At 37.3% G+C, this 27,047-nt stretch overlaps 1 protein-coding gene across 2 annotated transcripts in view; it reads right to left on the reverse strand.

Moving 5' to 3' along the window:
• Positions 1–9,939: 9,939 nt before the first annotated feature.
• The window catches only part of STAM (signal transducing adaptor molecule), a 77,129-nt gene continuing 60,021 nt past the window's right edge, over positions 9,940–27,047 (reverse strand). For both annotated transcript variants that reach the window (XM_058681788.1, XM_058681789.1), the window contains exons 13-14: positions 25,726–25,901; positions 9,940–11,263 (exon numbers count right to left, since the gene is read on the reverse strand). In XM_058681788.1, coding sequence (XP_058537771.1) covers positions 11,032–11,263; positions 25,726–25,901 — 408 coding nt within the window. In that variant the 3' untranslated portion in view covers positions 9,940–11,031. The remainder of the gene's footprint in view (positions 11,264–25,725; positions 25,902–27,047) is intronic.

Consider the following 27,047-nt stretch of genomic DNA (forward strand, 5'->3'; position numbering starts at 1 on the left):
GGTTTTAAATTTAAATTGATTAGAATCAGGATTTAAAATTCAGTTCCTCAATTGCATTAGCCCATTACAAGTGCTCAAGACTCTCCCTGGACAATGCATCCTTGGATCCATTCTCTCTTGAAAGCAAGAATGAGAGCCTCAAGTATCCCCAGGTGTCAGGCAAAAATGAGTTCTGTGGCAGCAAGATGCTGTTTGATCAAACTTCAGTCAGGTTCCTCTAAGCCCTCTTCTTGACTAGGTCTTGACGTGGTCCCTGTCCTTGCCAGGCTTCAATAGCCCCATTTTAGCAAGAATTCTGCTAAGTCAGTTCAGAGAATCTACCTCTTCCTCCTTGAGATCTGATCACAAGGACCTGCCCTCAGCAAGAATCCCCCGTATCCTTGATGTCATTTCCCAGAAATTTTCCATCTATGGGTCTCCCCTACCCCTACTCCTCAGCTATAACTCCCTAGTTGTCCTTATTGTATTCTGAATTGAGCCCAGTTTTAAACTGAGGTCACTTTTCCTAGACTGCAAGTTTCTGATTAAAATCTGTGTCCTATTAACTAAATACCTGGCTCTGGTTCTCTTTGACAATTAAAAGGGCACAAGTTTTAAGAAATGGAGGGCTCAGTGGCAAACCAGAGATTGAATGGCCAGCCGTGGGATAATATAGGCCTCATGGGGTTAGATCATTTTTTTCCCCCAAGGAGCCAAAAATCTTTTACATGGGAAATCACCTAGTCTTAATATAACATCCATTTTTAAAGAAACTAACTCCATGCAGGCCAAATAAAACATACTGGCAGGATCTGGCTGAGCCATCAGTTTTTAACCTCTGCTTTAAGGCGGCCTATTCCTCTATTGTGCTTCATTCTGTATCAATTGTCCTGTTTGAACACAAAGGGTAATCTTATTTCCTTTACTTTCTAAGTTTTCGGGAGCTCCATCACTGTAGTTCTTCAGAACTGACCATGTTCTGGACTGACCAGGGAAAAAAGGATTTTCTTGGGGTCCAAGAATCTCCCCTCCAAGCCTTTCCTTTCAACCCCACCCCATGCCCACCTTTTGTCTCACTAAAGGACAGTCTGAGAAGGAAGCAGGGAAGATTGCCTCTTTTTCTTTACTCTCTTCCCCCAACTCTTAAATGTCAAGAAGAAAATGTGTATGTTCTTCTGATCATTTTACTTCATTCTCTCATACATCTGCTATCTTCCCCAAGTATGAATGAAAAGCCAGAAAGGGCAAAAATGGGAACTACTTTACCTCGGTGCTCCCTAGAGGTGAATTAAGATAGAAAATGCCCTCAAATTGCTGGAGTCATCAAGGAAATGAAAATATTGCATTAACTTTTGAAACCCACAGGAGAGGGTATTATAGGGGAAGACTGGTGCTGGGGGTGAGGAGAAAGCCCACCCCTTTCCACCTCCTTCCTCCTCTCCTCCCCCCAGAGGGCCAAGTACCAACAACAGAAGCTAAACCACTCCGATGATGGGAACTGGGCTCTGGATTCCCTGGGTGAGTATATAACTTGTAGCCTTTCTGTGAAATAAAGGTAAACAAATTTTGGAATTATCATATGGGAACAGACATCAAATCAGCCTGCCTGGGGCCTCTGTTTCAGTTCAGGCCTGGTGCTTACACCTGCAATTAGAAAACCACAGAAAGTTGTTCTGGGGAGAGAAAGGAGCCATGGGACTGTCCTTAGTCCTCCAATGGATTGCGTAGGGCGAAAACAAGATCTGATGTTGCAAGCTGTGAAAATGGTGAAGACGACCAGTAGATGTCTCTCCGGATCTCAGGATCTGAGAGCAAACTGGTGCAGAATGGGTACTCTGAGGGTGGAAATGAGGTAAGTGCCATGGTTTATGGGCAGCTGCACGTCTCTGAACCCAGCAGAGCCGGGAGATACGCTTCTGGCATCCAAGTTTGGACTCTTGAGTACGTTTTCCTGGGGAAGCATCGGGGGTATAGAACTTCAAAACACCATTAACACAATGCTATCCTTTGGTTACATCATGGCTTTGACAGGGTTTAGATCCTAGCCCAGCACCCTAATCACCAGGTTCAACATTGTTCCTCAAATGTGTCCTAGTACCAGGTTACAAATAAGCTTTAGGGGAACAATTAGGAATGATGAAGGTCAAAAGACCTCATAACATACTGTGTAACAATTAAGTTCTGACAGAATGAAACCACTAGTGTGCTTTTTTATTGCTCACTTTTTAGTAAGTTTATCTGTTGATATGAAAATAAATTTGTAAATAACCTGCATCCACATTTGTGGATTTGTAAAGGTACTAAAGTATTTAAGGTAAATGTTTAAATACCTACCATATTTAGTGCTGACACATAAAAATTTTTAAAACAGTTAGTAAAACTTGAAAATCTTGTATATACTCAAAAGTCAACTAAATGAAAAGCAAATCAATACTTAATAAGCAAAAATCAGTGAAAACGATATAATAATGGCTATGCCCAGTTAATGCAAAATTAAATCCTTAATTTTTTCTTTCCCTCTTTTGAGGGGGTGGGGAGAAAGGGCAGGATTATGTATGTAGGGCATACAATTTCTCACAGATTCTATTAAGCAAAATACCTAATTCTTTGCATCTAAACATGCTCACATCTTCAACTGGGATAGTTTCTGATCTGCCAAGGAGGAAGAAAGCTTTGTATCCTAGATGTCCATAATTCTTACCAATCACTTCAGAGTTTAAAAGGAGTATTTCTGAAGTTAGAAATAAATGGTTACTAGCCATTCATTTTCCATCTCTATATCACTTTCAGAGTCAGTTCTGACATAATGATGATTTGGAAAACACTTACTTGTTGCAGACTGGTATGCTAAGAAACAATATGAGCAAAATGCAAATTTCAGTTGGCTCCTGCAGGATTTCATCCAGAAGAAACATGAAATGAAACAGAGAAAACCACGCCCCTTGAGTGGAGCCATGCAGGAATACACAGAAGACACATACACCCCTGCCACCAGCAGCTGTGTCCCCAGTTCACTGCCAGGGCTGAGTCTCACTCCCCCGCCCCAGCACATGGGGTCACATCGTGCCCTCAGATTCCAGCAGCCCTGCCTCCCACCTTCCCAAAACCCACAGGCCACGACCCTTCTGACACCTACTTCCACAGGTACACTCCAGGTCCTTTTCAAAGTAAAGTGCCATACTGTAATACTTATATATTTATTAACCATTAAACATGCAAAACTGTGCTGGTTTGTTTTTTTTTTTTATCAGATCCCTATCTTTATTCTTAAGTGTGTCAGTGCTGAAATTTTGGAGTGTTGTGCCTCTAATCCTGTTTTTCGCATAAATGCTAAGGCTTTTTTATTGCCCAATGATGCCAAACATGATTTTTAGAAAACATATTTGCATTACAGCAGAATCCACTATATGCTATTACGAACCCTAGTTCAAATTAATTACAACAAAGTCCAATATACAAGAGTCAACTCTTAGAAACAAATGCCCATGTTCAGGTTTCTCTTAAGGGGATTTTAAGCATTCTGTAGAGAATTTATATTTCTCAAACCACAGCTCCTGGAATAAATATCTAGAAAACAATGAGTTATAAACAACATTTCATTAATAAGCCATGAATTAGTGGGAAAAAAATTTTAGAGATGTTACTTTTAAAAGATATTAAACATAGTATTTAGATCATGCTACTCAGTTTTAATTTAGTGATGCTTATCTCTTGGTCAAATATGGAAAATAGCACTTCAAAGTTTTTAATCTCAAAATGTTTACTTTTGACAAAAGTGCTAAAACATAGGACCTAAACTCAGCTTATTTAGCTATTATTCTCATTACCCTCTTCTGCTTAATTTTTGAAAACAATTTCTCTGACCATTCAGAATTAAAACATACATAAAACAAACCTAAGCATACACTGGACACTGCTTAATTTAAAATTTTCCCTACCGAAGGCATCAGCAGGACCATGTTTGAGTGAGTATTCTTCAGCAAATAAAAATCTGGGGGGATTTTCTGCCATTCAAATATACCAGTCAGAAGAGTTACATACAAACAAATGCTGGATGAAAGTTAAATAAAAACATTTTTGCTCCTATCATGCTAAAAACCTTAAGGAAATTATCATCTTTCAAATACACGAAAGGCACGCAGGGAAGAAATATTCCTGGTTTAATGGAGTAAACAAAAGCACAGTAATTTAGCCTGCAGCCTGAGGTATTTCCGTTCCAGGCACTGGGAGTCTTCTCATTTCAAGTTACATTGGCCTAAATGCCCCCCTCCATGTAAATCAATGTTTGGCAACCACATGAATGAAATGAAATTGTCCTGATGTTTTGATTTCAAAACACTTCACTAAAACCAATCAGAATCTAAGTAAGCTTTTATAAAGAAGAAAAATGTATTAACTGTACAAAGACAAAATTAACCTCTACTGTGATGTAAGATAAAGAACATTTTTTTGGTAAATCCCAAGAAGTATTCATTTCTGAGACTATTCTTGAAAACATTAGCATGAGACAGCAAAAAAGGCTCTACACAGGGCAGTGACTATTCCCTCTGACACAATCAGTGATAATCAACTGGAAAACTATATTTCCCCTTCTACAAAAAAGAGCTCTACAAAGCTTATTTCTTTTCCACTTTATTAAATATTGGTTTAGGCCTTCTTTACCAGATTCCATTAAATAGCATAAACTAATTTAGTAAACAGACTTTTCTAATACTAGCAAGGTATCTAGTCTTCTAAAGTACAAGAAAGCTAAAACACGTTATTCTTAGAAATGTCCTACAGAAAAAAATTGTGCCAGTGAGTGGGGATTTTGGGGGAGGCCAGGAACTGCACATTCCTATACCTCAGAGATAACTTTTTTGTTTGTGACTTTAATGTAAGTCCATTTGTCAGGAGGCACAGCCATCTTTCCCAGCATGAAGATGGGGTTGGTCGGGGGATATTATTCTATTATACTTATATTCCTTTGCAAAAATAAACTCTGAAATAAAAAAAAATTTAAAAAAAAGAAAGAAATGTCTTATAGAACTACATAAAAGGACACATGTAACTGGCACACAAGAAAAAGGTTGACTACGGGGGGAAAAAAAAAAAAACCTTTAACAGCTAATGTTTGTTTATAATGATAACTTGTAACAAAACAATGTATAATGGCATTTTTCTAGGCCAAATATTTGTGATACAAAAAAAATGCCACTGCTGATTCTGCATCTTACTTGGAATAGTAGAAACAGGCTCTCAGCCAAGCACTTTAACGTCTCAAGCAATCTGCTTACTAAGTAAACAAAACAGCTGAAGGATGGCAAGTGTAGCACGTGGCCTCCTTCATCATTTTCAGTCATTGAGACCAATGGTACTACTGTGTCTATGAGGACGTCGAGAACAGCAACACTTTATTTAGTCTGATGATACCCGTATCTCATTCAGGCTGAAGCAACATACAAAAACAGTATAGGCTTCAGAGCTGTAATTACTAATCCCCCAACCCCCAAATCAGCACCAGTGAAAACGAAAGTACCATTAAATAAAAGCACTTCTACCTGGAATGCAGATGTTCCTGGTGAGGTCCATCAAGAATTTGCCAATAGAAATAACATACCCAATTACCTTCAGGAAGTATATTACGAATGCCAGAAATCACGTCCCCAAGTGTCAGTACCACAGTATGCTACCCCATCCCATCCTGTTTCCTTCTCTACCATGACAGGGTAACTGCGCTGGCACAGGTGTTATTCAGGCTGAAAGGCAGGGATATTTAAGGTAGGCAGAGGCAGAGGATCTAAAGCACAGAATTTCTGCAAGCTTCAAAGGCTTCTGTAGTTACACGAACACTACAGTTTATAAATAAGAAGGCTGCCCAGAGAGCTTCACGGAACTGCCCAAGATCACCTATCTAGTAAGATCTCCTTTTGACAAAAGATACATATCCAGGTCAAAATCCAGTCCTCTGATTTCCTAGGGCAATGAACTGAAATTTCCACTTGAGAGCAGAAAAGAACTCCAGTAAACTACAATCTAATTTAGTTCTTATCCTTACTCTTCTCAATCAAAAAGTACCACCACTTTCTTCACAAGAAATCCATGTGGTCACAGACGGAGACATTTCACAACGCAAATTAATCAAACTGCTTTATCATGTGCCATCCACCATTTATAGAAATGGACTTGTGACAGTGAAGCCTCTTTGGTAAAAAGTAAGTGCATTTACCTGTACACTTGATTCCAACTTCTTCAGTCGTTTTCAGCAACGCATTTGAAGTGTGTTATCACTGTATTTTTAAATTACAGAATATCAGAGATACTTATATTTAAACATTCCATTCTCTGAGGGAAGAGGGACAAATTGTAACTAAAACAGTATATGGGTATTTTTGTGTGCTTCTGATTCTGAGGAAAACAACCCTATCACGTGGATCTTTCATCATATCTGGCATCTAAACTGGCTAGCTATTATACATAATTAATTGAAAACCTTCTCAACTGTTTATATACCATATCTCTCTTTAAAGTAACAAGATACGTCATGATCTTTCACTTAAAAAACTTCCTATATCCTGCCACAGAAAACAATGGATTACATTTACTCTGTTTTTTAAAAGCCATGAACCAACCAAAATAATGTAAGGCCATAAACAAGCTATTTAATAATCTGATGGTTACATTATTGTAACTTGCACATACTTCTAACTTGGCTGTGGTTATCAATTTTATTTGGTCTTATTCCAATTTGGTAACCAACTTGAGAAAAATAATTAACAATTAGAACTTTCAAGAAGAAAGGATTTTCCTTTCTCTTCAGTGATTTCATTATCTTAAGATATGACTATAAGGTTATGAGAAGTCTTTTAAAATAAACATGCCAAAATGCATGCATCCAGAAACATAAAGTCCTTTCATTACTGATTACGTTTCTAAAAACTACTTAAAAAGTCGTTATTTTGGCTTGAATGAGGGGGAAAGGAGGCTATTTTTTGTAAAGGCGCAAATTTCCTTCATCCTAGGACACAGACAAAATGAACCAGAGATAAAGGAAGAAACCAGTAGAATTTCTATTAATATTTCTTCCCTCACCTTTCTAAGATGTCTATTTTTTCAAAGTGCTGTATAAGGTACAACAGTAGAACCTGTACAATTTGTAAATATATATGCATATGTATCCTGAAGCTTTATACTTAAAAATATTTGTTACTGATGAGAGGTATCAGATAAAAAAAAACTGGGGTACAATTCTTCTTTCGAATAGACATAACTACTTTTTTTTTTAAGTTTCTGACCACCAGAAGATCATTAAAAGAGATCCCTTTGCTTTTATCTGAGAGAATGCTGACTCAATAATTTAATATGTAATCCTCATCAGAAATTCTGTGAGTCTATAAGCAGCAGCAAACAGACAATCGTGGTAAGTGAGAAGTATTAGGATACGCTAGAGTCAGACAATCAGCAAAGGACAGAATGACCCCAAGTTATCACAAATAAAATGCTAGATTTTGTTCAGCAAGGGAATCTAAGATTTTAAATACTGAGATTCAAAATGCTCTAGAACATAAGAAAACAAAATGTTGAATCTAGGAAAACTTCAGAAAAAATTACTGAAGTTTTATAATTTCAAATGAAGATCACACTACAAAAGAATACATAAAAGTCAGATAGCTATGATTAAAAACTGGGGGGAGAAGATGTCATCATAAATAGTATAGAAAGTAATCTAGACACTTGACAAGAATACTTAATCGAAACATGATTCTCAAGTAAAAGATAACTGAACATAAAGGCCTCAGAAAATATTTAGGTAAGTTTCTTCTATATATTTTATTCTAAGGGGTACAGGCAGTTAAATGATTAAAAAAAAAAAAAGGAAAAGAAAATGATGTAAGAATGAAAACTTTACGGTTTTGTTATTAAATATTTAAAAAGTAATGTAATAGAAAGCTATAATTACTAGTACAACTGGTAAGGAAAAAGATGAGAAAAAGAAAACAGTGATTTTAAAGTATTAAACAGATGAAAATTTGACCAGTAATACTAATGGACCTCATTTTAGAAAATAATATATAGTTCTTATAGTTGCATAGTTTATCACATAGGACACTAATTTGTCTTATATAAACTTAAAGCTTTGGACTAAAGGTATCCTGAGATGAATTATACATGTGATATATACATGAAAACTGTACTAAAAATAATGTTAGTGGCCTATTAAGCATTTTAAATACAAAAATTAAAAGGTATAGAAAAAAAGTTCCAGAAGTTATGAACACAATGATGGGGATCTCTTACATCCCTAATATGGTCCCTTGCTGAGTAGGAGAAGAACAGAGAGGGACGATCCTTGAGTTGGAAAGACTATAAACTCACAGTAAGTACACACTATACATGAGTCCTAGCAGGTTTGTGGCACTGATATATTATCACATCCAACTGGCTGTGGGGTTTGTCAGTTACTTATACCAGACAGTAACTGGCTGAATTTTTCCATTTAGATGTCACTGTTTATGCATACACACTCAAATTTTATAAAGGCAATAAACTGAGAAGTAAAATTTGCTTCACAGAAATCAACATTATAGTCAATTCATTTTATAAATAATTCTCTTCCTTAAAAGGGGGGAGACAGTCATATTTTAAAAAGACTTTTTGAAAGTATGATACATACGCTGGTTTAAGAACAAAATCATTTATTTATGCTCCTAACTGGTCCTTTCCTATTTCTATCCTTGCCATGTCATCTGAATGACGGCAAATCCTGGGGCTCCTCTCCACTGGAATTTTTCCATCTGGTATTTTTATACCAAATAAACGTAAAGCACAAACTAACATAGTATCAGTTTTTAAGTATTCTTTGAAGCCTAGTAATGTAATAAGTAAGAAAAATGTATATACACTGCAATAAGGGCAGCTTTTTTTCATTTCACCATTCATTCACTTTTACAGGGCAAACAGTATACCAGAAACTACGTAAATGATGTTACAGCATGAAGGATCTCAAGATAAACTGGGAAAATGATACATGTGCCAGTTTGGTTACGAGAAATTCATCAAAAGACAGAAAAATACAATGTGACTTGGGAAAAGGTCTATCAGTTAGAATATTCAAGTTGGAATGAAAAAGATTATAATCTGTTTGATAATGTTTATCAAGAAGCAATATATTAAAAATTTTTTTTTTTTTTTTAATTTATTTTTGGGACAGAGAGAGACAGAGCATGAACGGGGGAGCGGCAGAGAGAGAGGGAGACACAGAATCGGAAACAGGCTCCAGGCTCCGAGCCATCAGCCCAGAGCCTGACGCGGGGCTCGAACTCACGGACCGCGAGATCGTGACCTGGCTGAAGTCGGACGCTTAACCGACTGCGCCACCCAGGCGCCCCAAAAATTTTAATGGAAAATGTGAATTCAAGTTTTAAAATTACTATTTGAGGGCAACATCCTCTACATGCAGGAAAACACAAAAAATAAAACAAACAAACAAATAAACTGAGGAAAACAAACCACTAGGATGACATATCGGAGGTGAAGATGATGCTGTAAACGTGAACCTCCAACATGAGTCACCATTGAGATTACTTGCCACAGATGGGATCGTTTGTCAAAAAGGAAAGGAACAAGCTACCTGACTGCGATCTTAGAAAATACACATTAAATTTTCACGTATGGTATGAAGCACGTTAGGTCAACTCATTTAATATAATCCTGAACTCAATTTTCAGTTGTTTAAACAGTGTTAAATAACAGTACAGCACAACTACGGAAATGATAAATATTTAAGATTAAAATGTCGGTGGAAAACGTATTTCATACAGATCAAAAGGAAAGCCTTTGCTCACAAATACTCCTGAATAGGAAGCCAAAATAATCCCATTAGAACTTTACGAGAGAAGAGCCCCAAAAGTCCAGTCTGAAAGAGAAGAATAAATATACAAACTATGAAGCAAAACCAGGAATATAGAAGACTTTGAAACATCTACTTATATCCATTTTAATGAACAATTAAAGGATACAATGTGTTAAAGACATATTTAAAAGACTACTAGTGGGAAAAGACAGATGAGTCAAATTTTGTTTATATCCTAAATAATTACAAGAGACTTTGAAAATGTAGTGTAATTCATGTTTTCTTTCCAGTTTAAAACTTTTTATCCATTGCCTCTATCTTTGGTGTCACTGCCACCAAGAAACACAGTATACAGCTCAGAAATCTAATTTCTATCTTCAACTAGGAAAAAGTAAACCAACATTATTCCTTTAAAAATAAGATATAAAGAATGTGATCCTACTTAATTTTGTCTCGTGGTCCCACAATATCCTGAAATGTCATGCCGAAATGTCAAAGTGTAAAAGGGAACATCATCATTTGCTATAATTGCACCAAAAATTTAGCTCCTGTACGCTGGTGTGATGACAGCTAGTAGTACACAGAGGCTACAGAAAGACGTAAAATACGTATGTTTAGCTCACAAGTAGTCAAAGGAAGGTTCAGTTTAATGTGAAACTGGAACATGGACAGCATAATGCCTTCACGTAAATATGCTACAGCTTTGTTCTCTTGCAGTTTAAAGGGATAGTGTAATTACCTTAAATTTACACAAAACATTATGAAACATGGTAGTTGTTCATGATTAAAATAAAATAGCAATGTAAATTAATTTAACAGTGTTAAATATATTCACATGATCACCATTGTGATTCAAAATGGCCACTAATGAAGTCACACAGCAGTATATGTACATAACGTTTGCCACAACAGTGTTTTTAAGTTTGACTTTTTGCAGACCAGGTAATTTCATGAGACAAATAATCTTGTATCAATTCTTTCATATTATGAAAGGAATTAAATGTTGTAAGTAGTTTCATTCCTCTAGGGGGCGGGGGAAGGGAGAACCTCTAAAAAGTCAGTGCAAATTGAAGAGAGTTCTACCTTCTTGAATATTGGAACTTGTAGACCAAGATAGATTCCTATAAGCTGAGGATAAACAAACCTTAAGATATTAAAGAATCTCATAACATTGTCAGCGGCTTTTAGCAGGTATTTGCCACAAAGAGGAATCCCAAGTCCTATAGCAGAGCCTTCTGAGAATATGGTTGCTGTGGCTGAGGTGGCTGTTGACTGCCTCCGGGTTGAGGCAACGATGATGATGTTAAATTATAGTTTGGCACCTGGGACATATTAGTTCCTGCATTCTGGTATATAGTGACATCGGCAGTAGCAGCAGCGGCGGCAGGAGGAGGACTATATACTGAAGCCTGGTTGGGGTATGTATTTCCTTGAACAGAACTGACCATTGTGCTGTGGAGGGGGAAAAAACACTCGATTAGATCAATACTGACTTACACAGCCATGTAGATAGAGATAAACAGGAAAGCTATTCATTAAACTTTCATTCATTCATTCACTCATTCAATCAATCGATTCCATAAATATTTATTAAACACCTCTAAGAGCCAAACACTGTTATTTTAGGCACTGGGATATCATAAAGAAAGAAGGAAAAAGAGCTTGGAGCTCATCATGAAGCTTAAATTCTATTAGGAGAAAAAAGGTAATAAATTTATAATATGTCAAGTGGTAATAATGGGTATGAAGAAAAATAAAGCAAAGTAGGAGACCAAGGGTACCTGGGACAAGAGATTCCAGTCTAGAACAGTGGTAGGGGAAGGCAACGTTTAAAAAGAGAGCCAAATTATGGAAAAAGCCTAAATGTCCATCAACTGATGAATGGATAAAGAAGATGTGGTTTACATATACAATGGAATACTACTTGGCAATGAGAAAGAATGAAATCTGGCCATTTGTAGCAACGTGGATGGAACTGGAGAGTGTTATGCTAAGTGAAATAAGCCATACAGAGAAAGACAGGTACCATATGTTTTCACTCATATGTGGATCCTGAGAAACTCAACAGGAGACCAGTGGGGAGCGGAAGGGGGAAAAAAAAAGTTACAGAGAGGGAAGGAGGCAAACCATAAGAGACTCTTAAATACTGAAAACAAACTGAGGGTTGATGGGGGGTGGGGGGAGGGGAAAGTGGGTGATGGGCACTGAGGAGGGCACCTGTTGGGATGAGCCCTGGGTGTTGTATAGAAATCAATTTGACAATAAATTTCATTAAAAAAAATGTAAAAAAAACAATAAATAAAAATAAATTAAAATAAATTTTAAAAAAGTAAAAAGAGAGCTGAAAAAAGTGGGAGACGGAGTCATACTGATTATCTAGGAGGGGAAAAGTGTACCAGGCAAAGTGAAGAGCAAATACAGAAGCCTTAGAGAAGAGAAAAATGCCAGGCATGTTCAAGGAACAAAGAGGAGGCCATGATGGAGGCAGAGTGAGCAAAGGGGAGAACAGTATAACATTTAGTGGCAGAAGGAAGGGGGAGGACAGCCTCTGAATACACAGTGCCTTAGAGACCACAACAAAGATTCTGTCTGAGTGAGATGAAGACACGGACTGGTTGGTTTGGACAGAAGAGTGATGTAATTTGACTTAGGTTCTAACAGACTCGCTTGGCGCCAATGATAGATACAAGGATACCTGAAAAGAGGCCGTCCATGTGAGAGATGACAGTCAGCTAGAGCCATGGTGGACACGGTCAAGAGGGGAGGAAAGGGCGGATTTTGAAGGTAGTGCCATCAACATTTGCTAATGGGAAGTGGTCAAGAATGCCTGAGGTTTTAGAATGGAGTACCTGGTAGAGTGGCCATTCACTGAAAGGAAGACTACAGATAAGCATTACCGTAGATTTGGGGAGGGAGAATCAAAGTACAGTTGTAAACGCATCAAGTGAGAGACCTAGAAGATTCACAAAAGATAATGGACGGGTCTGGAGTCCAATGAGAGGTCAGGACTAGAAATACATCAAACAGTTATTGGCATACACAGCGTGTTCAGAATCACAGGCCTGAATGAGATCCCCTAGGGAGTGACTACTGAGAAATAAATCATTCACTCAACACTTAGGTGAATACTTCTTATTTGAACCCTAGACCTAGAAACAAGAAAGATAAAGAGGCACTAGGCAAAGAAGACTGAGGAGTGGCAATAACGTGGAAGGAAAACGAAGAGAGAATGGTCCTGGCCAAGTGGAGACAGTATTTCAAAAAGGACGGGACCACTGGATCTGACAATACAGAAATCACCAGTCCTTGACAAGAGTAGTTCCAGTGCAGTGGGGGAGATGAAAGCTTAATACCCTTGTTTCCCTTACTTCCCTGGAAATATAGGAGCACTGAAAGAAGCCTTCGATCTACCCTGACTGACCACAGTTAGTATCGGTACCATGCCACTGTCAGATTCAGCCTTCCCTCTTGCTGAAAATGATCAGTGTCAGCGCTCCCATCCAAGGCACCCTCCACTGTGCGTGGCTCCTAATCCACCAAAACATTCCTTCAAACTGTTTGCTGCCTCTGCTTCCTCTCTCCCCGTTCCCAACCTGCTATCTGAGTTTCGACTATGTGCAAGGCACTAGGTTAGCTATACAAAGAGAAATACTCAGGGCTTTAATATTGAGATTTCTTCCCCCACCCTTTCTATGAAAAATGTAAAACAATCTATGCACTGGGCAATTGCCCAAAATTTTCAAAATGTTGCCTATTTCTAAACTTTTCAATTGTTACATTGTTTACAAATCAGTCATTTGTAAATTCAATGCTCTTGTACTTGGCACAAATTAAACCAATTCATTATGATCATAGATAATCCACTTACTGCCACGTTCCACCAACTAATGTAACCACTCAAGTAATGATTAAAGGCATTAACCTTTATCATCTATGTGTTGTGTTGTGAGATATAAAGTACTGGAAGAAGTCAGATCTGATGTCATTACTTATATTAGTAAGGGTCACAATACCTGTACGATACAATGTTGAGACTAAGTGGTAAGCTCTGGAGCCAAAATGCCTGGTTTTGTATCCTATCTAAGTGGGACCTTAGTCTTACCCACCATGCCTCAGTCTCCTCATCTATAAAAGAGGGGTTCTTCATAGGTTATTAGAGTAAATGAGTTAACACATGTAAAGCATAAAGTACAGTGCCTGGTACTTACTGAAACTCCCCATAAATGCCAGCTATTACTGTAATCATTCCTGCTTTGTATTACATCCTTTACCTCAATTTACAGTTCCACCATCCACCCAAGGGCAGATCCTAGCAATTCACCCAATACTTCCCTTTCATATCACTGCTCTGCCCTAGCTCCCTACCTTGTCACCCATATGCAATCATTTGTCAATCTCCTAAATAACTTTCCCCATCTCTTATCATTTTATCCTTTAGACAATCATTTTTGTCTAATATATACAGTCACCCAGCTTCTTACCTAGCCCCTAAGAATTCATCTATATTATTGCCACTTGAAGCCCTTTAATGAACTTTCCCAGACAGGACCCAACCTCCTTAACATATCTAGGACCATTCATTGTCCTTGTCAGTAACTCCAAGCCTATCTCTCCCCTGTCCCACCAGAGTTGAATCCTTTAGTAAAACTGTACTATTTGAGAATGCTTAAAATGTACCACACGTTTTTATAACTCCTTGGTTTACTCCTTCCATGGATATCAAGCCATTTCATACTACCAAAGTCTTTGCTCATGACAGAAAATCTTTCTTACTTTTTTCCTCCAGGCTAAGAATAACAAGCTTGAGCATATTTTCTTGTAAACATTCCCCGAACCACAAGGCTCCTAAAGCACCCTGCAAGTACCTCTATTTGTAATTTATGTGATCGTTACATGATCTGTATGCGTTTGCCTCTAATAACCAGTAAGCACCTTGAGGCTAAGAAACTAAAATCAATGGTCACCTAACATTTGACCAGGGAGTCGAGAATGTTCAATAAAAAAAGGATAGCCTCCCTCATAAATGGTGTTGGGAGAGTTGGATAACCACATGCAGAAAAATGAAATTGCACCTCTGTCTTATACCATTCATAAAAATGAACTTGAAACAGATTAAAGATTTGTATTTAAGCCCTGAAACTCCTAGGGGTGCCTGTGTGGCTCAGTCAGCTAAGCAGCTGACTTTGGCTCAGGTCATGATCTCGTGGTCTGTGAGTTAGAGCCCCACGTCAGGCTCTTTGCTGACAGCTCAGAGCAGGGAGCCTGCTTCTAATTCTCTATCTCCCTCTCTCTCTGCCCTTCCCCCTGCTCGCACTCTGTCTCTCTCTCTGTCTCAAAAATAAATAGACATTAAAAAACAAACAAAAAAAGACTTGAAACTCCTAGAATAAAACAGAGAAAAAGCTCTTCGACACTGGTCTTGGCAGCAATTTCTTGGATGATAACAAAAGTGTAGGCAACAAAAATAAAAATCAACAAGTGGGACTACATCAAATTACAAAGTGCAGCAAAAAAACCAATCAACAAAATGAAAAGGCAACATATAGAATGGGAAAAAATGTTTTAAATCACGTATCTAATAAGGGGTTAATACCCACAATATATAAAGAACTCCTATAACTCAACAGCAAAAAAAAAGAAGAAAGAAAAAACAAAAAACCCTAACGGCCCAATTAAAAAATGGGCAGAGGAACTGAATATACAGTTTCCAAAGAAAACATAAAATGATCAATACGTACATGAAAAGTGCTCAATATCACTAATCATCAGAGAAATGGTAATGAAAACTATAATGAGATACCGCCTCACACATGTTAAAAGGGCGATCATTAAAAAGAAGTATTAGCAAGAATGTGGAGAAAAGGGAATCCTTGTGCAGTGTTGTTGGGTATGTAAACTGGTGCAGCCACTCTGGAAAACAGTATGATGGTTCCTCCCAAAATGAAAAATGGAACTACCATATGACCCAGCAATCTCATTTCTGGATATATATCTATAGAAACTGAAGTCGGGACCTCATAGAGACATCTGCACTCCCACCTACCCTGCAGCATTACTCACAGTAGCCAAGGTATGGAAACAACCTAAGTGTCCATCAGTGGATGAATGGATACAGATATGGGGTTTATACACACGCATGTGCGTGCACGCACACACGCACACGTACACACAAATGGAATACTCTTCAGGCCCAAGAAAGAAGGAAATTCAGCCATTTGTGACAACTTGGATGAGACCCGAAGACATTATGCTAAGTGAAATAAAACACAGAAAGACAAATACCATATTATTTCACTTATATGTAGAAATCAAAAGAGTCGATCTCAGAGGACAGGTGTGGTTACTAAGGTTTGGGAGTTGAGGAAAATGAGGGAATCCTGAATGAAGGGTATATACTTTCAGTATAAGATTGAACAAGCTGTCATCTAACGTACAACATGGTAGTTCTAGCTAATAATCTTGTGGTTTAGGAAGATGCATCAGTACTACCTTACCCAATTACCAGTAAGATCGTCCTAGGATGACAGAGATCTGGACAAGTGATTGTCCATGAACAAAAAGTGTATGTAAAAGAATAAGAAACTGCCTTCTAGGTATGAACTGAGGGACACTTAAAAACCTGTCCACCAAAAAAAAGAAGACAAAATAATTGCTCATGGACCATGATTCGTAATTACAAAGCAGCACACCTCTATCAGGTATACTTCCAATCCCAATTCTTGCTCTTCCCAATTTTGTTAACCTACATTTACTTTGTCATCAATTTCCTCATTTAAACACATAACACAAGTTTTCTTAAAGTTTTTTTTAATGTTTATTTATTTTTGAGAGACAGAGAGAGCGCGCGAGCATGAGCGGTGGAGGGGAAGAAAGAGAGAGGGAGACACAGCATCAGAAGCTGGCTCGGGCTCCAAGCTGTCAGCGCACAGCCCAAGGCAGGGCTTGAACTCACAAACTGCAAGATCAAGACCTGAGCTGAAGTCAGATGCTTAACCAACTGAGCCACCCAGGCACCCCACAAATTTTCTTACATATTTATAAATATATGGTATACATGGGTGTATATATGTGTATGTGCCTTTGTGAAGCCTTTGCAAGAAATTAAAAAATTTATCTCATTGGCCCTAACACAGCACCTGAAATTCCCATCAATACTAAATATTTATTTATCAAATATTTACCAAGTTCCTGCCAGGTGTAAAACTCTGGGCTGCACAGTATGCATACAAAGGTGAAAGAGGGGCCTGGGTGGCTCAATCAGTTAAGCGTCCTACTCTTGATTTCGGCTCAGGTCATGATTCCACAGTTCATGAGTTCAAGGCTTGCATTTGGGTTCTGTGCTGACAGTGCAGAGCCTACTTGGGATTCTCTGTCTCCCACTCTCTGCCCCTCCCCTGCTCACGATCTCCACCCGCCACCTATTAAAACATTAAAAAAAAAAAAAAAAAAAAAAAAAAAAAAGGTGAAAGAGACTTAGCTCCAGCTCTCCATATTCAATAGTTTAGTTTAGGGATATAAGCAAGTTTATAGTTTAGGGATATAAGCAAGTTAAAAAGTGACAGTAAAACAGTACACCGTGTGCTGGGGTCCTGTGACAGCAACAGAAGAGGAACAGTGCTGGAGAGGAGGGAAGGCAAAACAGGTGGTCTAGTAAAGACAAAGTTCTAAGAACTAAAGAATAAACAGAATTAGCCAGGTTTTTAAAAAGGGCTAAATATTTTAAGGAAATGTTCTACAAAAAGCACCTACTGAAATGTGCATGTATCTCTTGAGAGATGATATTAACAGCCACAATGTATCAGCAGATGAGGCCCCAGACTACAGAGAAGGACCTGCAGCAGGGATTTCCATGACCTGACTGCAGAAGCAGACACAGCAACAGAGGACAAAAGTCAACAAGACACTGCAGCTCTAAAGCACAATGTAAGGTCAAGCACCTACCAACAGATTAGTTCATTTACAAGGACAATTTCCCCAGGCCCTGACCTAAGAACTGTTCCCAAGCAATCTCTAGTAACAAGGTTGCTAGAGCAGTATGTGACACAGTAACAGAGGACTAGCTGGAAAAGAGGCAGCACTTCTGGCTCCATAGTAAAGTATCGAAGAAGTTCCTAGTTACCTTATGTACATTCTCAACAATACCTACCTACCTTGTATCTAGTTTTAAAAAAAAAAAGGATGTTACTCTTCCAAGAACAGCTGCTCACTACCAATTTGCTTATGTCCCACCTAAGGGTATTCATATTCCTCCAATCTCAACTTAAAAAAAAAAAAAAAAGTCTTAGAACAGAAAGAGCTACACATAACATGTTTTTCCTAACCTATATAACCCAGTAGTAAATTCCTTGTTTTTTAATGGCTATAACAGGCCTCCCCATTACCCTTTTTCTTATGGTCACTTCAGAATACTAGATGTGATCACAAAATGACATGTGAAGATCTCTAAGCATCCCCTGTATGACTCTTGAGAATGAATAACAGTGATGTTAGTAGAGCAGCATTCCTGGGAAACTTCCAACACTAATGGAAAGGTTTCTACAAATTGTGCCTGTACCAACAAGAAACTTCAGCTGTGCGTCAAAAGAATATCGTGACTTCTAGAATGACACACTGCTGAACTCTTACTGCCTATCTTTTATTCGCTTTAAAAGAAAGACTTCAGTTTAGGTTCCCATTGAAGCAGCAAAAACATATCATTATAAATCTCATCATACATAATCATTTAACTACGTGAATAGGCATTAGAATAAATAGCCAAAACATGGGCCTGTCTTTTCATATTCAGCTACTTGATGCATAAACCATAGAGGCATATAGCTTCTTGTATCTCTCCTTTCAAATGGTTTATCTTGCCGTGATATATACTAAATTCCAATGTAGGGCAAAAAGAAGGAAATATTTGTCTTAAGACACATCCCAGAACTATAAATTCTATAACAGTAATGATAAAAACATTTAGATTTCATATGAAATTTGTGGAAGATAATAAATTATAGTTACTGAATTTAAGTTTCATTAAAGTCCTTAGCAAGTATCATCACATACTCAAATAAAAACAAAACCAAATTATGGGCTGGGTTTAAGATGAAACCCATGAAATAATTTACCCTGAAAAAGACCAGAAAACTGGATAAAGCCTCTGCAACGAAGGACAAAAAAGGATACCACTGAGATAGGCAGGAGAGGCAGAGATACCATCTGGACAAAGAACCCCATCCCAGGCACGGTGATCTACAATTGGGAGAGATCTCAAATACACACACATCTTCCCTGGATAGTGAGGGGTCTGTGCTCAGGGACCCCAACCTTCAGATCCCGCATGAGAAGAGCTCCAAATATGCTGGGTTTTGGAAAAACAATGGTGATTTAATCAAGGAAAGCCACAGACTTCAGGGAACTTGTTCTTGGAAGAGCTAGAGATGGAGACTCACTCAAAACCCAACACTAAAACAACAGTTTGAAAAGCACCTGGACTCTATGTAAACAAGAAATATTTACTAATCTTGAAGTGCCCACCAGAGAGGTAGGAAACTGTTGGGACTTTCTCCAGGGACAGAGAAACTGGTAGGAGCCATATCGGTGACCTCACCCTACCTTGAGAATGTCAGGGTTAGCAGCTACCATTTTGGAGCTATCTAGCCTACTGCTAGCTAGAGCCACAGTGAAGAACTCTGCCCACACCCAGCACAGCCATGAGAAATGGTCAGGTGAGGGCAAGAGCCATGCCTGCCACCACACTGCAGCACATCTGTGAGTCACGGCCCAATCAGGCACCAGCCCTACCCACCCCCACACCACAGACTGGGCCTTGACACAGCAGACAAGCATGCACAATCCACACAGGGGACACCCTGTGAGCACCAAGCTCTGCTCAGAAGGGATTATGCTTCTTGTGCTCCACACAAGGCCACTCCTTCAAGACAGAGAGGTAGTTAATCTACCTAACACAAAGAAACAAACATGGAAAGTCAGGCAAAATGAAGAAACAGAGGAGTATGTTCCAATGAAAGAACAAGAAAAAAATATCAGAAAAAGACATTAATGAAACTGTAACAAGCAACCTCATAGAGTTCAAAGTAATGATCATAAAGAAGCTCAGAAACTGATCACACTTCGAAGAAAAATGGATGAACAGTTTTATCTTGAACAAAGAGAGAGAAAATATAAGAAAGTACCCAACAAAAGTTATGCAACTGAAAAATACAATAAATGAACTGGAAGATATACAAGGCAGGTACAACAGCAGGCTGGATGAACCCAAAGTTTGATCAGCAAACTGGAATTCAAAGCAACAGCACTCATCCAGAAGGAACAGAAAAGAAAAAAAGAAAAAATAAATAAAACAAATGAAGACCTTTAATAAAATATCAAGCAGAATAGCATTCCCATTACAGGGTCCCAGAAGGAGAAGATAGAAAGAAAAGACCAAAACACTTACTCTGAAGAAATAATAGCTGAAAACTTCCCCTTATCTGGAGAATGAAATGAACATACAGGTCCAGGAAGCTCAGAGAGCTTCAAAAGACATAAACCCAAAAGATCTACACCAGGACACATTATAACTACAACAGTGAAAGTTAAAGAGAAAATCTTAAAAGCAGTAAGAGAAAAACAACTTATTACATACAAAAAAAACCCCATAAGGCTATCAGCAGATTTTTCTGTAGAAACTGAAGGTCAGAAGACAGTATTTATAGTGCTAAAAGAAAAAAAACTTCCAACAAAGAATCATCAAGCAAGATCATCACTGAAAATTGAAGGAGAGATTAAAAGTGTTCCAGATAAACAAAAGTTAAAGGAGTTAATCACCACTAAACCTGGCTTTTCAAGAAATGCTAAAGGGATGACTTTAACATGCAAAGAAATGGCACCAATTAATAATAAGAAAACATACAAAAGCAAAAATCTCATTGGGAAAGGTAAAAACATAGTAAAGGTAGATCACTCACTTATAAAGCAAGTATGAAGATTAAAAACCAAAAAGAGTAAAATTAATTAAAATGCAATAATTAGTTAAGGGATCCTAAAATAAAAGTGCAAAATGACACATCAAAAATATAAAAACTGGGGGTAGTGGGAAAAATGTAAAGTTTTGGAATGTGTTCAAATTTAAGTTACTATCAACTCAAAATGGACTGTTATATACATAGTAAGTTATATGTGAATGTCATGGTAACCACAAAGCAAAAACTCCTAATAAGTACATAAGAGAAAATGTAAAAAGAATCTAAACATACAATGAAGAAAGCCATCAAACCACAAGAGAGTAGACAAAGAAAAGGAACAGAAAAGAGCTTTGAAAACAATTAACAAAATAGTAAACATACACCTTGATAGGTATATATTTACTTTAAATGTAATATATAATTACTTTAAATGAAAATGGACTAAACTCTCTAATGAAAAAAAGATGAAATAAATGAATAGATTTAAAAAAAATGACCCATCTATATGCAGCCTACAGAAGACATACTTCAGAAGGAAGTCCAGAAACAGACTGAAAGGGCTAGAGAAAGATATTCCATGCAAATGGAAACAAAAATAAAGCTGAAGTAGCTGTACTCACATTAGACAACACAGACCTTAAAAGACTGTAATAACAGACAAAGAGCATTACACAATGATAAAAAGGTCCAATCCCAAAAAGACATAACGTTTAAAAATATATATGCATCTAACATAGAAGCAACAAGATAGATAAAGTAAACACTGACAGACCAAAAGACAGGAACAGACAGTAATACAGTAATAGTAAGGGACTTTAACACCTTACTTACATCAATGGATAGATCATCCCAACAGAAAATCAATAAAAAAACATCAGCCTTAAACAACACATTAGACCTGACGAACTTAGATATTTATAGAACACACCATGCAAAAGGAAGAGAATACACATTCTTCTCAAATGCATATGGAATATTTTCCAGGACAGACCATATGTTACACTACAAAATAAGACTCAATAAATTCAAGAAAACTGAAATCATATCACGCATCCACTATGGCCACAATGCTATAAAAACTAGAAATCAATTACAAGAAGAAAACTGGGAAAACTACAAATATTTGGAGATTAAATACTACGCTACTGAACATCACTGAATCAAGAAAGAAAGAGAAATAAAAAACAAAACAAAACACCTAGAGACAAATGAACAGAAATATGACATAGCACAATCTATAGGATTCAGCAAATGTAGTTCTAAGAGGGAAGATCAGAGCAATATAGGCCTACCTCAAGAAACCAGAAAATCTCAATCTAACTTTCCACATAAAGGACCTGGAAAAAGAAGAACAAATGAAGCCCAAAGTCAAGAAAAATAAGGAGATAATAAAATCAGAGAAGTAAATAACAGAGACACATAAAATAAATACATACACACATAAATAAAACTAAGACCTGGTTCTTTGAAAAGATAAAGAAACTCAAACCTTTATGAGAAAGAGAGGGCTCTAGTAAACAAAATCAGAAATGAAAAAAGTTTTAACTGACCCCACAGAAATACAAAGGATGAGGAGCAACTACTACAAATATATGCCAACAAATTGGAAAAGGTAGAAACAATGGAAAAATTACTAGAAACAATCTTCCAAGGCTAAATCATAGAGAAATAGAAAATCTGAATAGACCAGTTACTATAAGATTGAATCGGTAATCAAAAATCTATCAATGAACAAAATTCAGGACTAAACAGCTTCACTGGTGAATTCTACCAAATATTCAAAGATTTAATAACTATCTTTTTCAAACTCTTCCAAAAAATGAAGAGGAGAGACTACTTCCAAAATCATTTCATGAGGCCAGCCTTACCCTGATACCAAAACCAAATATGGAAATCACAAAAAAAATGTCATTACAAACCTATCGCTAATGAACATTGATTCAAAAATCAACAAAACATTAGCAAATCAAATTCAACAGTACATTAAGAGGATCAAACACTATGATATCAAATGACATTTATTACAGGGATGCAAGGATGCCTCAATATCCACAAATCAAACAATGTGATACACCACATTAACAAAACTAAGGACAAAGATCATATTTCAACAGATACAGAAAAAGCATTTGACGAAATCTAACATCTACTTCTGATAAAAACCCTCAACAGAGGGTTGAGGTACAGAGGCACCATTAGTCAACATAAGAAAAGATATAATGACATAGGCACAGCTAACGTTTATACTCGATGGTAAAGAGCTGAAAGCTTTTCCTCTAAGATCAGTAAGAAGAAAAGAATGTCCACTCTTGCCACTTTTAGTAAGCATAGTATTAGAAGTCCTAGCTACAGCAATTAGGCCAAAAAAAATAAAAAGAAGCAAGGATGGAAGGAAGGGAGGGAAGGAGGGGGGAAGAGAATGTATCCAAACTGGAAAGGAAGAAGTAAAACTGTCACTATTTCCAGATGACAGGAGAGTACATGGCGATAAGCCAAAAGACACCACCAAAACAATTGTCAGAATACATGAATTCGGTAAAGATACTTGACAAAGATTTTATAAACACACAAAATCAATATATAGAATTGTAGCATTTCTTATATACTCATAATGACTTATTAGAAAGAGGAACTAAGAAAATAATCCCATTTACAGCTGCATCAAAAAGAATAAAACACCTAGAAATAGATTTAACGAAGGAAGTGAAAGACCTGTACACTGAAAACTGTAAGACACTAATGAAAAAAACTGAAGATGACACAAAAAAAAGAAAAATATTTTGTACTCATGGTATGGAAGAATTAATGCTGTTCAAGTCTCCATACTATCCAAATCAATCTACAGATTTATTGCAATCTCTATCAAAATTCCAAGAACTAGAACAAACAGTTCTAAATTTTGCATGGAACCAAAAAAAAACAAAAACAAACAAACAAAAAAAACCCAAATAGTAAAAGCAATCTTGAGAAGAAACGACAAAGTTGGAGGTATCATGCTCCCTGATTTCAAAGTATACTACAAAGCTATGGTAATCAAAACAGTATGGTATCAGCATAAAAAGAAACACACTGATCAGTGGAACAGAATTGGGAGCTCAGAGTTACACCCACACCTATATGGACAATTATTTTACAACAAAGGAGCCGAGAACATGCAATGAAGAAAGGACTGTATCTTTAATAAATGGTGTTGGAAATACTGAACAGCCAAATAGAAAAGAATGAAACTGGACTACCAGCTTACACCATACACAAAAATGAATTCAAAATGGAGTAAAGAGGGTGCCTGGGTGGCTCAGTCAGTTAAGTGTCCAACTTCAGTTCAGGTCATGATCTCACAGTTCGTGAGTTTGAGCCCCGCGTCAGGGTTTGTGCTGACAGCTTGGAGCCTGGAACTTGCTTCAGATTCTGTGTCTCCCTCTCTCTCTTTGCCCCTCCCTTGCTCTCTCTCTCTCTCTCAAAAATAAACATTACAAAAATATATACAAAATGGATTAAAGACTTGAATGTAAAACTTGATGCCATAAATTTCCTAGAAGAAAACACAAGCGGTAATAAGCTCCCTGACATCAGTCTTAGCGATATCTGTATGGCTCGGACTCCAAAGACAGAGAAACAAAAGAAAAAAATAAACAAATTACATCAAAATAAAAAGCTTCTCCTCACCAAAAGATACCATCATCAAAATGAAAAGCAACCTACTGAATGGGAGAAAGTTTTTGCAAATCATGTATCTGACAAGGATTTATCCAAAATACATAAAGAATTCACACAACTCAACAACAAAAAATACAAACCATCCAATTTAAAAAGTGGGCAGGTGATATGAATAAACATTTTTCCAAAGAAGACATACAAGATGGCCAAGAGGCACAGGAAAGACGCTCAACATCAGTACTTATCATGGAAATACAAATCAAAACTACAATGAGATATTATCTTACACCAATCAAAATGGGTATTATCAAAAAAGACAAGAAATAGCAAGTGCCGATGAGGCAGTACAAAGAAGGGAACCATCACATACTGTTGGTGGGAACGTAAAGTGGTGCAGCCAACATTTGGAGATCCCTCAAAAAATTAAGAACAGAACTACTCTATGATCCAGCTCTTCCACTTCTGGATATGGTAATTACCTGAAGAATACAGAAACATCGATTCGAAAAAGTATAGCCCCCCTTTTGTTCACTGCAGGATTATTTATAATAGCTAAGAAATGGAAATAACCTAAATGTCCACCGATAAATTAATGGATAAAGAAGATGTACGTGGGGTGCGTGTGCCTGTGTAGAAGTATGTACAGTGTACATATACTACAGCCCTAAAAAAAAAAAAAAAATTAAATCTTACCATTTGAGACAACATGCATGGACCTTAGAAATATGTTATGCTAAGTGAAATAAGTCTGAAAAAGACAAATAGACAATATGATTTCACCCATAGGTGGAATCTAAAAAACAAACAAACAAACAACGAAACCAAACTTAAAAGAGAACAGACTGGTGGTTTCCCAGAGAGGAAGGGGGTGATGGGGTAGCTGGAATGTGTGAAGAAGGGTGATAGATGGTAACTGGACTTTCAGTGGTGATCACTTGGCAGTGCATACAGATGTACAATTATAACGTACATCTGAAACTTCACATAATGTTATACGGCCAATTTTACTTCGATAAAAAGAAAAATGATAGGAAATTTAAAAAGGACAGAACCAAGACCTGAATACAGCCGTTCAATGAGTCAGTAAGACAGAGGAATAGCCTTCTGGCTAGTAATGCAATACTGCAAGGGGTCCTGTAGGACCCACTCATCACCGTAAACAGGGCTGACCATCTGATATTGGTGACGGCATCCATCTATCCTAGATTGTTCTTAAGCAGTTCTTACGGTTACAGATGAGTGGAGGCATTTAAGAGTTATAAGAGCAGTAACTCCAAACAGTAGTCAAATAACAGTCAAAACTCAAATTACTTAGGGTAAGAAGCCTGAGTCTGCTGACTGGGAAGGGCTGGGTTTACAGATGGCGGAACAGCTCCTTGGCTGAGAGAAGACAGCTGCTCTGGGGGAAGACTGTAGCTCCTGAGATGGCTCATCTGTGCGCTCCCTGCAACCAGGTAAGCACCACTCTGAGGAGGCCCTGGGTACACCTAGAAGAGGTCATGATTTAAAAAAAAAAAAAAAAAAAAAAAAAAAATTAGACTTTCTAAGATTTTAACAGGTGTGCCAAAATTTCTTTGTAGAGGCGTTCAGTTACAAAGTGAACAATGAAAGCTCCAAAAACTTTTTAAAAGTTACTTCTTTTGACAGGTATTTTAAAGAATACTTTTCAGTGAAGTGGGCTTTCTGATCATTTTTGTTCTTAGGTAAACAAACCATGAGCTACACTCAGGTTTATTTCATACAGAAACAATAAAGGAACTTATCTTGAAACTAATATTATCTCTCTTTCCATACTGATATTTTAAGTACTTTCATAAAAGGAATCTCAAAAAATGTTTAAGAAGTCTCTTTGAATTCAGTTTTATATCAATAGACTGCATGTGCTTATAGATACAATTTGTATTTCCTAAATTACAGTTTAGTGAACACAGAACAAGCTAACTTTCTAAAGCAGGGATGAGCAAAAACATTTTTGCAAAAGTCCAGATAGTAAATATTTTAGGCCTTGTGGGCCTTTCTGTCACAACTACTGAACTGCCCATATAGAAAGTAGCCGGAAACAATGTAAAAACAAATGAGAATGGCTGTTATAGCAAAGGTTTATTCAAAAACACAAACAAACACAAAAAACAGGTGGGAGGTTGGATTTGGCCCTTGGGCTATGCATCCAGAAACAGTATTTTAATCTAATGGGATTGATCTCTTAAATGCCCAAAATCTAAAGCACACAAAATACTCTAATTTTCTATAGTATTCATTCAATCTTTCCATTTCACATGTTTGAAAAGAGAACTGTGTATGTGGTGAGATTTTTGCCAGCTGTTGAGATAGTAACACAGTCATCAGGAGAGAAGACAATCATCTTAGCACTTCGTTTAAGCCCTAAGAGACTGACCATACATACATCAGAATACAGAAGGTCTTCACTATAAACAGAGGTATTCCAATCCTCTTAAAAGCATTTTTTTTTTTTTTTGTATTTGCAAATGAAACATGAAGAGGAATTTTTTTGCTAAAACTGGTATCAAGAGCCGTGAGTAGGTGTCATCTAGCCTCACACTGGACAAGTGTGGCTGGTCGACTCCAGGGATCTGGTCCCTCATTTCGAGGAAAGTGGGCCATGTTATAAGAAA

Source organism: Neofelis nebulosa, chromosome 8 (assembly GCF_028018385.1).
Source record: "Neofelis nebulosa isolate mNeoNeb1 chromosome 8, mNeoNeb1.pri, whole genome shotgun sequence".
NCBI classification, from domain to species: domain Eukaryota; kingdom Metazoa; phylum Chordata; class Mammalia; order Carnivora; family Felidae; genus Neofelis; species Neofelis nebulosa.